Genomic DNA, 13,268 nt, shown 5'->3' with positions numbered 1-13,268 from the left:
ACTCAGAGAGATCCGCCTGCCTCTGTCTCCCGAGCGCTGGGATTAAAGGCGTGCACCACCACTGCTCAGCCCCAACCAAATTCTTTCCTGCAGTTTTCAAAAGTCTATTACTGTTTCTGTCAGAGAACTCAGTAGGTTGGCCTTTAACTTTCATTTTTTCCTGTCTTTAAATTTTATTATGGCGACGTTGAGGACTAAAGGGAGGGAGGGCTTGTGTAAGTTAGGTGAACTACCCTGTTGCCGAGCTGTGCTCCCAGTTCAAACTCTTACCAGCATGCTGTTTATGATGATGCACTGACTTCTGAGATGAAAGAGTTCCACTGTGCCTCTGTTCTTTTCATGAGCTCTCACTGGACTCATGTGTTTTTTGTGTTTTTGGGTGAGGAGTTCCTTTTGTAGCCTTGGCTGTCTTGGAACTTGCTTTGTAGACCAGGCTGGCCTGAACTCAGAGGTCCACCTGCCTTGGCTAGGCTGGACTAAGTTTTTACTCAGAGTTCCTTTATGGCATTCTGGGCTCTTTCTAGTATGTATCTCAAAATCTCGCCAGTTTCACTCAGTACCTAGTTTTAAAGTTACTTCTTTATTTTAGATATATATTTTAATAGCAGTCTTCCATTTTTTAGCATTAAAAATTTCTGTTAGCCAGGCTCTTCAGTAAAACAGAACCAATAGTATGAACATAAGTAGATTTATTACTAGGAATTGGTTCAGAGGATTGTAGAAGCTGACAAGGCTTGCAGCTTGTAAGGTGGAGACCCAGGAGAGCTGATGGTAGAGGTCCAGTCCAGGTGTAAGGCCTGAGGATCAGAAGAGCTGAGCACGTGGGTCTACTCTAGTAAATGACAGGCCACTAGAAGGTGATGGGCTGGGCTGGGCTGGGCTGGGAGGTGATTAACCCCAGCACTAGGGTGGTAGAGGCAGGAGGATCTCTTCGAGTTTGAGACTAGCCTGGTCTACAAAGCAAGTTCCAGGTTAGCCAGGGCTACAGAGAAAACCAGTCTTGAAAAACCAAAACCAACCAACCAAACAAAAAAATCCCCCAAAAACCCAAAAAAATTAAAAATGGAAAAAAACACAAAAATCCAAAACACCAAACAAACCAAACCTAAAAGTCCCCCCCCCCCCAAAAAAAAAAAAAAAAACCCCAAAGAAGTGGTGGTCTGATTCCAGTCCAAAGGCAGGAAAAAGTTGATGTCCTAGCTAGAAGTCAGGCAGGAAGATTTCTCTCTCATTCCAGGGAAGGTTAGCTTCTCAGGGTTTTAGCTAATTTGATAAGGCTCAGTTACTTCCTGGAGGGATATCTCCTTTATTTCATTAATTTAAATATTAAACTCATCCAGAAGCACCTTGCAGACATTGGAGTGATGTTTGATCAGGTATCTGGATCCTTTATGATTTGTTATCTCATCCAAAAGCACCTCACAGACATTGGAGTGATGTTTGATCAGGTATCTGGATCCTTTATGATTTGTTGTCTTGACACACTATCACACAGGTTGAATTTCTTGCTTTTTTCCTATTTGGGGTTTATTGTATTGGATTCAGTCATATTTCTCCAAAGATTGTTGGTTCTTTTGGCTTAGCATGTAGTTAACTTGACCAAACTCAGGCTCCAAATTCTTGCTTTCCTGTTTGATGGAAACAGGTTTGATGGGCAGCAGGTGAAATCTTGGTTTAGTGGGTTTTTTTTTGTTTGTTTGTTTTTGAGACAGGTTTCTCTGTATAGCCCTGGCTGTCCTAGAACTCACTCTGTAGCCCAGACTGGCCTCTAACTTGGAGATCCGCCTGCCTCTGCCTCCCAAATACTGGGCTTAAAAGCTTGTGCCAGCACTGCCTGGCTTGGTTTAGTTCTTTTAATTTAGCCTTTTAATACACTGACCCTCTAAGTACTGGAGTTATTTTATAGAAACAGCACAGGAGGTTTGGGCAGATTTATAGGAAGAATTGGAGACTTTCTTTCCAGGTATCTGTCTTCAGAGTTACTGTAGCTGCCTTTTCTTCTGTTTCCTGACCCAGCTCATGGTTGTAGCTGTAAATTATGGTTCATTTGTCTTAGTTTTTGAAGTTAGTTGTGTTCTGATTTTTTTTTTTTTGTTTTGTTTTGTTTTTCGAGACAGGGTTTCTCTGTGTAGCTTTGCGCCTTTTCCTGAAACTCACTTGGTAGTCCAGGCTGGCCTCGAACTCACAGAGATCTGCCTGCCTCTGCCTCCTGAGTGCTGGGATTAAAGGCATGTGCCACCACCGCCCGGCCTGTGTTCTGATATTTTTGAAGTTTTATTTTAATGGACAGAAATACATAGGTATTTCTATCTTCTGAGTGATCTTTTTTTTTTCTGTGCATTTTGGGAAAATGTGAGTGTGTGAGAAATGTGATGTTTATAAATACAGGTAGCCTTTGGCTTGCCTTTAGTTTTTCAGCATGCATTTGCCAGCGACGGGCTGCCAGCCTAGCTCTTATTTCTGTTTCTATCTTGCATTTTTAGGAAGCACCTGTCCTGTGTGTTAGCCACCTTTCCATTACTATCACAAATAGTATCTGAGATCATTTACTTATAAAGAGAAAGGTCATTTGGCTTGGAGGTTTCCAGTCTGTGGTCTGTTGTTGGCTCATTGCTGTGGGTCTGCTCAGGAAACAGCACATCACACTGGGAATGTGTGGTAGAGTGAACGGTCTCCTCATGACCAAGAGAAAGGCCAGTAGAGGAAGGGATAGGGTTCTCTTTCCCTTTAGGGCCTTCCACTGGGTTCTACCTATTAAAGGGTCTGTACCACCTTGGAGACCAAGGCATTCAGGGACGTTCAAGATCTAGTAAACATCTTGACCCTTTGGTGTCTGACATCCTGGAGCACGGATTCTAATCGTTCTCATAATAAAAACCTGGATTCAGATACAGGGGTAAATGCTGAAAGATCAGAGAACTGAAGGAGCTAGCCAAAGTCATCTCTCACCTGTGACTTCTCAGACTGCAAAAAGGGGCCGAGCTCCTGTCTCCACTCGCCTTATATTCCTCTCTCCACCCAGCCATATCACGTCCTGTTCCTCCTTCCAAGTGCTAGTATTAAAGGTGTGTGCCACCATTGCCGGGCCTCTATGGTTAACTAGTGGCTAGCTCTGCCCTCTGATCTGCAGGCAAGCTTTATTTGTCAGAGCACAAACAAAATATCACCACAACATTCTTTTACTCTTTCTTATCTGTGGACTGGTGCTGACCATGTAGCTGAATAATAGCATAGCTTTTCCGTAAGTCTTCCCTCCTGTGCACTTCTGGTCTTGTCCTGTGCAGCAAGAGCATTCTGACCTTTGGGCTAGATAACTGTTGCATTGGAGGATGCTAGTAAGGTTCTCATGTACTAGATGTCCTAAGAAACCCGTCTCCCACGTTGTGATAAACAGTGGCTCTAGGTATCAACGGATGTCTGTCTCCATGGGGGCAAACAAGGTTGACAGCTACGAACCTGAGTCTAAGGAGAATGCCGGGCTAAGTTGTTCTAATTGCACCCTGCCGTCTACAGGCTAATAACTCCAGTAAAGAGGATGTCTCCAAACCAAAGCCGCACAAGAGGAAGAGGATCATCTATGACTCAGGTAACTTTCCTGAGGACCTCCAAAGGCTTCAGCGTCTTTCATTTCCCCGGTAACAGTGCTTTCCAAACTGACATCTGACGTCATTAGTAAGTGCTGGGTGAAGAGAGCTCAAGAACTTACCAGAACCCAAACATTTGAATGTGTTAAAGGTTTGTTTAGGGAGGGATAGAATATGTAGCATGTCTCAGATTTACTTTGAGTGTGGCTTATTTACTTATTTATTTAGCTCAGGGATCAGATTCAGGGCCACACTCATGCTAGGTAATTGCTTTGCCACTGATCTGAAGTTTCAGCCCATATTTTAAAAAATATTCCCATTAATTTTTTTTCAAACTCAGGTTCTTAGAAGTTGAATTTATTTTAAAAAAGAAACAAAAAGAAAAAAAGCACCATATAGCACTGCTGTTAAAGCAGATATTGGGTCCATTTAATGAATTAATTCGTGTGTACGTGGGCATGTGTACCAAGGCGTTCGAGTAGAGGGCAGAGGACAGCTTATAGGAGTCGGTTCTCTCTTCACTGTATAGTCCTGGGGATTGAATTTAGGGCTCAGGCTTGGTGGTAGGTGTCTTTATTTGCCAGAACCATCTTACTCACCCCAAAGCAAATATCTAAAACTGATTTTTTTTTCTGTGTGTATGCTAGGAAGATTTGATAATTCCATTTCTGTTGAAAAAGTAATAAACACAATTTGAAGGATTTTCTTTGAATATAGTTTTGAGATGAGGAACAGGACTTTTTGTGCATATGTCTTATTTATTCATTTGTTTATTTTGCGATGCCAGAGATTGAACTGAGGCCCTCTGCCTGGTAGGCAACACTCTACCACTGAGCCCTACCCCTATGCCCTGTTTATTTATTGAAACAGGGTGTTGTGATGTTGCCTAGGCTCCTAAGTAGCTGGACTGCAGGCCTGGGTCAGTCCCCTGCAAAACACACACACACACACACACACACACACACACACACACGTCACACCTGACTTAATTTTTTTTTTAATCTGGTTTTTTTTTCCTGACCTATTTGAGTCAAGGTTCTGTGTAGCCCAAGTTGGCCTTGAATTCCCCATGTAGCTATTGACAACCTTAAATTCCTAGTCTTACCTCCACTTCCTAAATTCTGGAATTATAGGTATGCGCCATTATGCCTAGTGGATATAAAATAATGTAGCCCAAAAAAAAAAAAAAAAAAAGGCTGGGCGGTGGTGGCGCACGCCTTTAATCCCAGCACTCGGGAGGCAGAGGCAGGCGGATCTCTGTGAGTTCCAGGCCAGCCTGGTCTACAGAGTGAGATCCAGGAAAGGTGCAAAGCTACACAGAGAAACCCTGTCTCGAAACACCAAAAAAAAAAAAAAAAAAAAAAAAAGTAGCCAAGGAAGCATAATGCAAGGAAGTATTATGAATATTTTTGGGTTTATTTTGTTCCTTATTCTTTAAACAACATATTTTATATTTTAAATATTTTTATATAGATATTTTATATATATGTAATTTCAGTTGGGCCCCACCGTTGTTGCCCAGGCTGGGCCTGAACCTCCAGGCTCAAGGGCTTGCCTGCCTCCTCTGCAGTAGCGGCTGCCGCAGTGTGTCACAGCATGCAGGTTGTCGAAACTTTCACATGATAGTGCAGGGTCTGACTCATTTTTCAGAGCACTTGAATATTTACTAAGTGCATTTACTGTGTTTTATCGTAAGGAAATTGGAAATGTGTACCTGTATTCTCCGAGTTTCCTTTTGGAAATAATTAAACACTAATTTAAAGCAGTATGGGCAGGGTATGGTGACACACACCTGTAACCCCAGCAGTCTGGAGGCAGATGCAGGTGGATCTCCAGCCAGCCAGGGCTAATGGTGAAACCCTGTCTCGGAATCAGAAACTGACCCAAGCAGGGTGAGGCCGAGCTTTCAGATGTGTGGACAGAGGGAGGGCCAAGAGTTGGTGAACGGGCTGCTTTGCCTTGCTCCACACCGCATCCAGTAGTCTGGCCAAGTAGGAGAGTGACGTCTCCCTTAGAGCCACAATCGAATTCCTAGACTCTGTGGAAATAAAGCTGCAGATTGGTCCAGATGACCTTAAAATAAGATGGGTTCAGTGTGCCTGAGGAGTAGGGAGGGTCTGGAGGGAGATTAGAGTGTGAGAATGCACACTCCTTTAACCCCGGCACTTGGAGGCAGAGACAGGCCTGTGAGTTCAAGGCCACCTTGGTCCAGTGAGAGAGCTCCAGGACAACATCGAGAGACCCTTTCTCGACATCCTCTCCCCCCACCCCAACAAAGAGTGTAAGAAGGTCAGACACCAGAGCGACGGTAGCACTCTGCTTGAGGGTATTTATCTGTGTGTGGTGTAGGAGTGGAACACAGGGCCGTGCATGTGCACGTGCCACACGGACATTCTACCCCTGAGCTACATCCAGAGCTCTTTGAAAGATATTTTAAAAGTTAGTGACACAAGGTCTTACTAAGGTTGCCCATGCTGGCCTTTAACCTGTACCCCAGACAAGTCTGAACTTTGAGTCTTCCTGACCAGGGCCATCATGCCCAGTTTTTTAGCTTCGAAGATGGAGGTTAAGAGCTGTGTATTGATGGCAGCCGCTTGTAAGTGGAAATGATAAGGAAATGACTCTTCCCGAGGGAACTGGAAAGGACCATATCCCTGTTGTTGTCCTCATAAGACCCGTATCAGACTTTGCCCAGAATTGTTAAAGATAATATATTTGTGTTGAGGGGCTGGAGAGATGGCTCAGAGGTTAAGAGCACTGCTTCCAAAGGTCCTGAGTTCAATTCCCAGCAACCACATGGTGGCTCACAACCATCTGTAATGAGATCTGGTGCCCTCTTTTGGCCTGCAGGGATACGTGCAGACAGAACACTGTGTACATAATAAATAAATCTTTAAAAACAATGTATATGTATTTGTGTTGAACTTCTTTGTGTGTGTGTGTGTGTGTAGGTGTGTGTGTAGGACAGGTACTTTGGGGCAGTTGGCTTTTACGGAACTTAGGTCATCAGGCTTGACAACAAGCACCTTTACCCACTGAACGATGTCCCCAGCCCACATGTGTGGGTTTTAAGCCATTCAGTTTGTAGTGATTGTTAAAACAGCAATAGGAATCTAATATATGAGTTCATTACTGGATAAAAGTAATGTAAAAACTCATTAAGAGATGCTCCTTGGGGGATTGGTTCATAATGACCACTTAAAAATACACTGATATTTCCTTTCATAATTTTAATTATTCTCTTGTAGATTCAGAATCAGAGGAGACAGTGCAGGTAAAAAATGCTAAAAAGAAATCAGAAAAATCAGAAAAATTGCCACTGTCTTCTAAACCTGGTAAAATTTCTCGGAAGGATCCTGTTACTTACATTTCTGAGACAGGTAAGATCCCGGATGTGTTCCTTTTGGCTGCTGTATCTTTCAGAGGAAAGGCATCGTCATTCTTTGGCTAGGTGAATGAATGCTCCACCTCTGAGCTACATTCCTAGCCCTAGGGGAATAGTTTGTCTTTGATTTTTTTTTTTCTTCTCAGAGTTGAGGACTGACTCTGGAACCTTTGCACTTGCTGGGAAAGTACTCTGCCACTGAGCTAAATCCCCAATCCCCAGGGGAATTAGGAAAGAATTTGGTTTTCTGTGTATTTTGTCTGCATATATGTCTGTACCTGTGGAGGCCGCACAAGTGTTGGATCCCCTGGGACTAGAGTTACAGATTGCTGTGAGCCTCCATATGGGTGCTGGGAATCAAACCTAGAAGAGTAGGTAGTCCGTCCCTCCCTCCTTCCCTCCCTCCCTCCCTCCCTCCCTCCCTCCCTCCCTCCCTCCCTCCCTCCCTGTGTTTTTAAGTCATTTCTCTATGTGGCTCTGGCTGTTCTAGAACTCAACCTATAGACCAGGCTGGCCTCAAACTCAGATCTGCTTGCCTCTGACTCCCGAGTATTGGGATTAAAGGGGTGCACCACCACCACCACCACCACCACCACCACCACCACCACCACCCACCACCACTACCACCACCACCCACCACCACTACAACCACCACCACCACCACCACCACCACCCCCACCCCCACTACCTGGCAGTAACTAGTCCTCTTAACTGCTGAGGCATCTCTCCTGCACCTGAACTATTTTTGAATGTGTTTAATAGACTGATGTGTTTCTTTTTGTTTGGTTTGTTTTTGTTTTTACATCCTGACCAAAGTTTCCCCTCCCTCCTCTCCTCCCAGGCCCTCCCATCTACCCTTCCTCTTCTGTTGTTCTTTGGAAAAAGGCGGGCCTCCCACGGGTATCAGCCAGCCATGGTATATCAAGTTGCAGTGAGACTAGGCACCTCCTCTTCTACTTAGGCTGAACCCAAGGCAATCCAGGAGGAAGGAAAGGGTCCCAAAAGCAGGCAGCAGAGTCAGAGACAACCCCTACTCCCACTGTGAAGAGTCAGTCCCACAGGAAGACAGAGTTACACAACTGTCACATATCTGCAGAGGGCCTAGGTCAGGCCCATGCAGGCTCCCTGGTTGGTTTAGATTCTGAGCCCCAGTGAGTCCAGGTTCATTAGTTCTGTGTGTTTTCTTAAGGTGCCCTTAACCCCACTATCTCCTACAATCCTTCCTCTCCCTCTTCTGCAGGATTCCTTGAACTCCACCTAATGTTTGACTGTGGGTCTCTGCATTTGTTTAACTGACTCACTTTGATTCTGAAAGGATTTATTGGTAACAAATCCTGAGACTCCTGGCTTTTTATCAGTTTTGTTTTTCTGCTTATATGCAGAGACTGATTTATTTACCACATGAATGACTGGAGATGGGATGCTTGCTGCCTCTTCCATTCATTTATTAACGAGTGTTTTGAAGGCCTAACAAGTGAACCTTTCTCTCCCCTTCCAAACCAAGCCGGCAGGGAGACGTGGTGCAAAGGAACTGCACCCATACACTGAGCCTTCGCCCAGCTTCCCTGCTTAGAGTTTCACTTGTTGCTAAGTCAGTTATTTTTAATCCTTGTAACGAAATCTACCTGTTAATTGGATTTCGGTATGTTCCAGACCAAAGGCAAGGCATTGGTAGCATTAGGACAGTCGGATCCATTTGCAGATGGATCTCAGCTCTCAGCTGAGGAGCTCTAGAATTAGGTTTGTTTTCCCTCCTTGGCTTGTAAATAGATTTTATGATAGACCTTCACATTATCCCTTTCTCGTCCAGCCGTTATCATTCTGAATAAATGAACATGTCTAACTCAAAGTGGCAGAACAATCTCCTCTCCTAGGCAATTCCTCTGCTCTGTGTTGGAAAATGCTAGTTTACTCGGTCATTGTTAGCACATTTGAAATTATGTTGTCTATAAATAAAAATAAATGGCGTTTTTACAAGGAGACTGATATCCTGGAGGGAAATTTTAAGTGTTGAGTTGCCTATGATTTTCAAGTAGTTGTCAGAAATCTGACTTAGATCTGTTTATCAGTGTTTTATTACAGAATTTGGGGAGGAGAGAAGAGCTGGCCTTCGGCTTCAAACAAAGACAGAAACAAATCAGGTTTATTAGGAAACAAGAGGAACTGCGCGCTGTGTAGGATTGCAGAGTACTTCCTTTCCCGGAGGATGGCTCAGCAAACCCGTTAAATGATTGCGTCTTTGGGAAGCAAGTTACTGGGTTGCATTCTTGTTGTTGTTTTTCTGAGCTGCTTCCTCACTGTGGCAAGGCTGAGGGGACTTGAAAGACAGCTAGTTGGTACGGAGACAAGCTGCTCTTTCTCCAGGTTTTTTGTTTTTGTTTTTAATCGAGGCAGGATGACAAGATGTCTTCAGATGTGCCTGTGACAGTATTCTGGTGGATTCCCACCACTGTGACAAAGTACTTGGTTCATAATCTCAGAGGTTTCAGTTAGGTGGCTGCTTTGCTGATGGGCTTTTTTGTTGTTGTTTTTTGTTTGTTTGTCTTTTGAGACAGGTTTCGAGCCTTTCCTGGATCTCGCTCTGTAGCCCAGGCTGGCCTGGAACTCACAGAGATCCGCCTGCTTCTGCCTCCCGAGTGCTGGGATTATGGCGTGCGCCGCCACCACCGCCGGCGCTTATGGGCTTTTTAAAATAATAATTCTTCATTTTTTTTTTTTTTTTCCTGAGATAGGGTTTCTCTGTGTAGCTTTGGAGCCTGTCCTGGATCTCACTTTGTAGACCAGGCTGGACTCAAACTCACAGAGATTCATCTGGCTCTGCCTCCTGAGTGCTGGGACTAAAGGCGTGCGCCACCACCGCCTGGCTATAATTTTTTCTTTTAGAAAATACTTATTTGTATTTTCTGTGTGTGTTTGCCTGTTTCTATGTATGTGTACCACATGTATGTAATGCCTTTGGAGGCCAGAAGAGGGCATAGGATCCCCTTGAGCTGGAGATACTGCTGGTTTATGAGCTACCATGTAGATGCTGGGAATGGAGCCCTGGGTTCTCTGCAAAAACAAGTGCTCCTAAACACTGAGCCATCTCTGGTCCCGTCTAGGCTTTTGACAAGGCAGAAGATCGTGGTGTAGAGCATGTGATAGAACAAAGCTCCTCCCTTCAGGGTAGACAAAATGTATCCCACATGTATGGGTACATGTGCCTCAGTGAATGATTGAAGGTTAGAACACAGCATGTGGGAGTGAGTTCTCTCCTACCAGGTGGGTCTCAGGGATGGAACTCAGGTCATCAGGATTAGCAACAAAGCACTTGTACCTACTGCAGCATCTCCTGGCTGCTGGAAATTCTTTTAGGATTTAAAGTGTAACAAAACAAGCAGTTTGAAGTCCCAAATGAATGGTTAGATAATTATTAGACATCAGTCTTCACTGCGTATGTAGCCAGAGCCTGAACTTCATGCCACCTACCTTACTCAGCATCTTGTCTGGAGCTGTAATGGCTTCCTGAGTGAGCTCCTTACCTTTGCCTGCCCCTCTACAGTGTCTTCTCCAAAGGACAAGACTAAACTGGCCTGTGACATTACACTGCTCAGGCTTCTATGCTATAACCTGAGTTTCTGTCACCTAGGAAGTCCTGTAGGATTTGACTTGTACCTCTTTGTCTGAACTCTTGTAGCTAGGTGCATGGCCTTCAAGCTGGGAACACACTCACTGTAAGGCTTGGTGCTTGAGGTTTACCTTTTCTGACTGTTCTTGCTAGAGGCATCTTCGTCTCGGGGCTCTGTTAACAACAACAACATCTGACAAGCAGATGTTGCTTATCAGAGAGACTTTCCTTAGTCAGGTATTTTGGGTCATACAGTATTAGGGTTTGTTGAAGCAGGAGGTTTGAGTTGGAGGTTAGCCCTGGCCATGTAGGAAGGTCAAAGCCAACATGAGCTACATAGACTCTGTCTGAAAAAACAAAGAATTGTAGCTAAGGGGTAGAGTACTTGCCTCGCACACACGAGGCCTTGAGTTTGATCCCCCAAGAATAGGCTTTCCTTGACTGCTTTGTTAGAAAGAACATCCCTCACTTTCTGGGACTTTTTTTTCCCTTTGTGGTATTGGGAAGTGAACCTTAGGCTCTCATGTGTGTTAGGCAGGTACTCTCCTGCTGATCTATACCCCTCTTTCTAATCATCCCCCTTCTTGGTGTGGGGAGTCATGACTGGAGATTGGTCCTAAGGCCTCTTGTACTCTTAATCACACCTTAGTCTCCTTTCTTGTTTTACTTTTTCTTTATGCAGCTTGGAAATAAAATGTTTATGTGTGTATGCATGTGTGTGTATTTGATTGTATACATACATACATACATATGTATGTATGTAAAAAATTAGTGTATCTGTGTCTTCCTGTAGAGCACAAATTTCATGAGGTCAGGGGCTGCGGTACGTCTTTTCACTGCTGAAGTGGTTTCTTCTTAGCTCTTTAGTTGCACCCTCAGTGCCTGGTGTATAGTGGGTATGTTGTAGATATTTATGTAACCATAGGCCTGGCCCTTGTGAATGTAAGTGTGACTGTTAAATTCAGAAGAAGGGAAGGAAAAAACAACCCAAGGTATTGCTTTTTTTTTTTTTAAAGCTGCTAGAAACGATTACTTTATATAATTAAGACCTATGCTTTATCAAAAAATATTTTCCATAAGATGAAGACGATGACTTTGTGTGTAAAAAGGCGGCCTCCAAATCCAAAGAGAATGGAGTGTCTGCAAACAGTCACCGCGGAGCATCAACCGCGAAAAAGAATGAAGAGACCACTAAGACCAAGAATAAACCTTTATCACCAATAAAGCTTACACCAACGTCAGTGCTCGATTATTTTGGAACCGAAAGTGTCCAGAGATCTGGAAAGAAGATGGTGGCAAGCAGAAGAAAAGAGGTGAGCGCTCTGCACGCACGCACGCACGCACGCACGCCAGAGTGAGGATTGCTGGGCACGCTGGCGTGCACCTGTGTCGGCAGCATTCGGGAGACTGGGGCAAGAAGATCATTAGCTTGAGGTCAGCCTGGGCTGCATAATGAGGCTGTTGGAAACAGTAGCAGAAAGAGTGTTCAGGATTGATACCCACTCAAGGATACTAGTAAGGATGATGGGATATTATGAATGAGCAAGCATGCTTTATCAATAATGAAATAATTTTCTATGATTATAGATAAATATTGCCCTCATTTTGGAAGCTATGTAGATACGTATTTATTTTTACTTGAAAGCAGGAAACCATTTAACTATAAGAAAAAATCATAGTTCTTGGAATTTAAGTGGAATTTTCAAAATGCAAACTTATTTTACTATTGCCTTTAGCAAACATAAGTGCACAGTTTTACTTGAAATGAGATAAACATCATATTAACAGAGTGTAGCTGTGCTGATCTTCTCTAGTTTGACTGATACTGGATTCATCTTTTTCTGGCCGCTTAGGAAATGGGTGTATAGATGAAGTACAGGGAAGGTAGTGCCTCATAGGCTGTGCTATAGTGTGTGCTGATTGGTTGGTGCCTGCCCAGGCCTGAGCCGTCATTCTTAATATTGATTGGCCAGTGTTTTAGACTACTTTGCAAGCCAGAGCATTAACCTATAGTGTGTGTGCGCACACTTCTCTTGAACATACCAGAAGAACAAAATGAGAGCCATCTGTCTGTAGGATATTCATTCTTTATGAAACTGATGTCATCAGAACAACCATAATCTTGACTTTGTTGCTGCTGTGGATTGTGACTATTACTGATAGACCTCTCTTTCACTGATGTGTTTAATTAGGTGTTGCTCCCCTCCCCCAAAAAAGCACTTTACTTTTAGCTTAATTTACGTTTTGTCTTGCTTGATTTTCTTTGGAATACAGTCTTCTCAAAACATGGATGACTCCAGGTTAAATGATGAGGCCATTGCCAAGCAGTTGCAGCTTGATGAAGACGCGGAGGTATTGCCATTCCACTTAATTATCATTAATAACTTGAGGTTGTGACTTGGTGTACCTATTTACAAATAGTCAAGATGTTCCAGTTTTTTTTCCCTTTGAATAGGGCATTACTTACTGACTGACTGTCTGTCTGTCTGTCTGTCTGTCTATCTATCTAGTCAAGACAGGGCTAGAATTCACTGTATAGGCTAGTCTAGCCTTGAACTCACAATTCTACCTCAGTTTTTCTGAATTATAGTTGTGGACAACCATGCTTAGCTCAAAATTGTTATAGTCTAATTTTGAATTGAGCCTCATTACAAGTGTGGTGTAAAATAAATTAAAGTCTAGTATATGTGAA

The 13,268-nt window shown here is 43.6% G+C and overlaps 1 protein-coding gene across 2 annotated transcripts in view; it reads left to right on the top strand.

The window, feature by feature from the left end:
- Rfc1 (replication factor C subunit 1) overlaps nucleotides 1-13,268 on the top strand; it is a 72,784-nt gene that overhangs the window by 25,538 nt on the left and 33,978 nt on the right. For both annotated transcript variants that reach the window (XM_076546340.1, XM_076546339.1), the window contains exons 3-6: nucleotides 3,514-3,586; nucleotides 6,833-6,964; nucleotides 11,657-11,889; nucleotides 12,851-12,928. In XM_076546340.1, the coding sequence (XP_076402455.1) occupies nucleotides 3,514-3,586; nucleotides 6,833-6,964; nucleotides 11,657-11,889; nucleotides 12,851-12,928 (516 nt within the window). The remainder of the gene's footprint in view (nucleotides 1-3,513; nucleotides 3,587-6,832; nucleotides 6,965-11,656; nucleotides 11,890-12,850; nucleotides 12,929-13,268) is intronic.

This window comes from Peromyscus maniculatus, chromosome 10 (assembly GCF_049852395.1).
Source record: "Peromyscus maniculatus bairdii isolate BWxNUB_F1_BW_parent chromosome 10, HU_Pman_BW_mat_3.1, whole genome shotgun sequence".
NCBI classification, from domain to species: Eukaryota; Metazoa; Chordata; class Mammalia; order Rodentia; family Cricetidae; genus Peromyscus; species Peromyscus maniculatus.
Note: the sequence above shows the minus strand (reverse complement) of the source record. Positions and strands in the feature narration are given on the sequence as shown.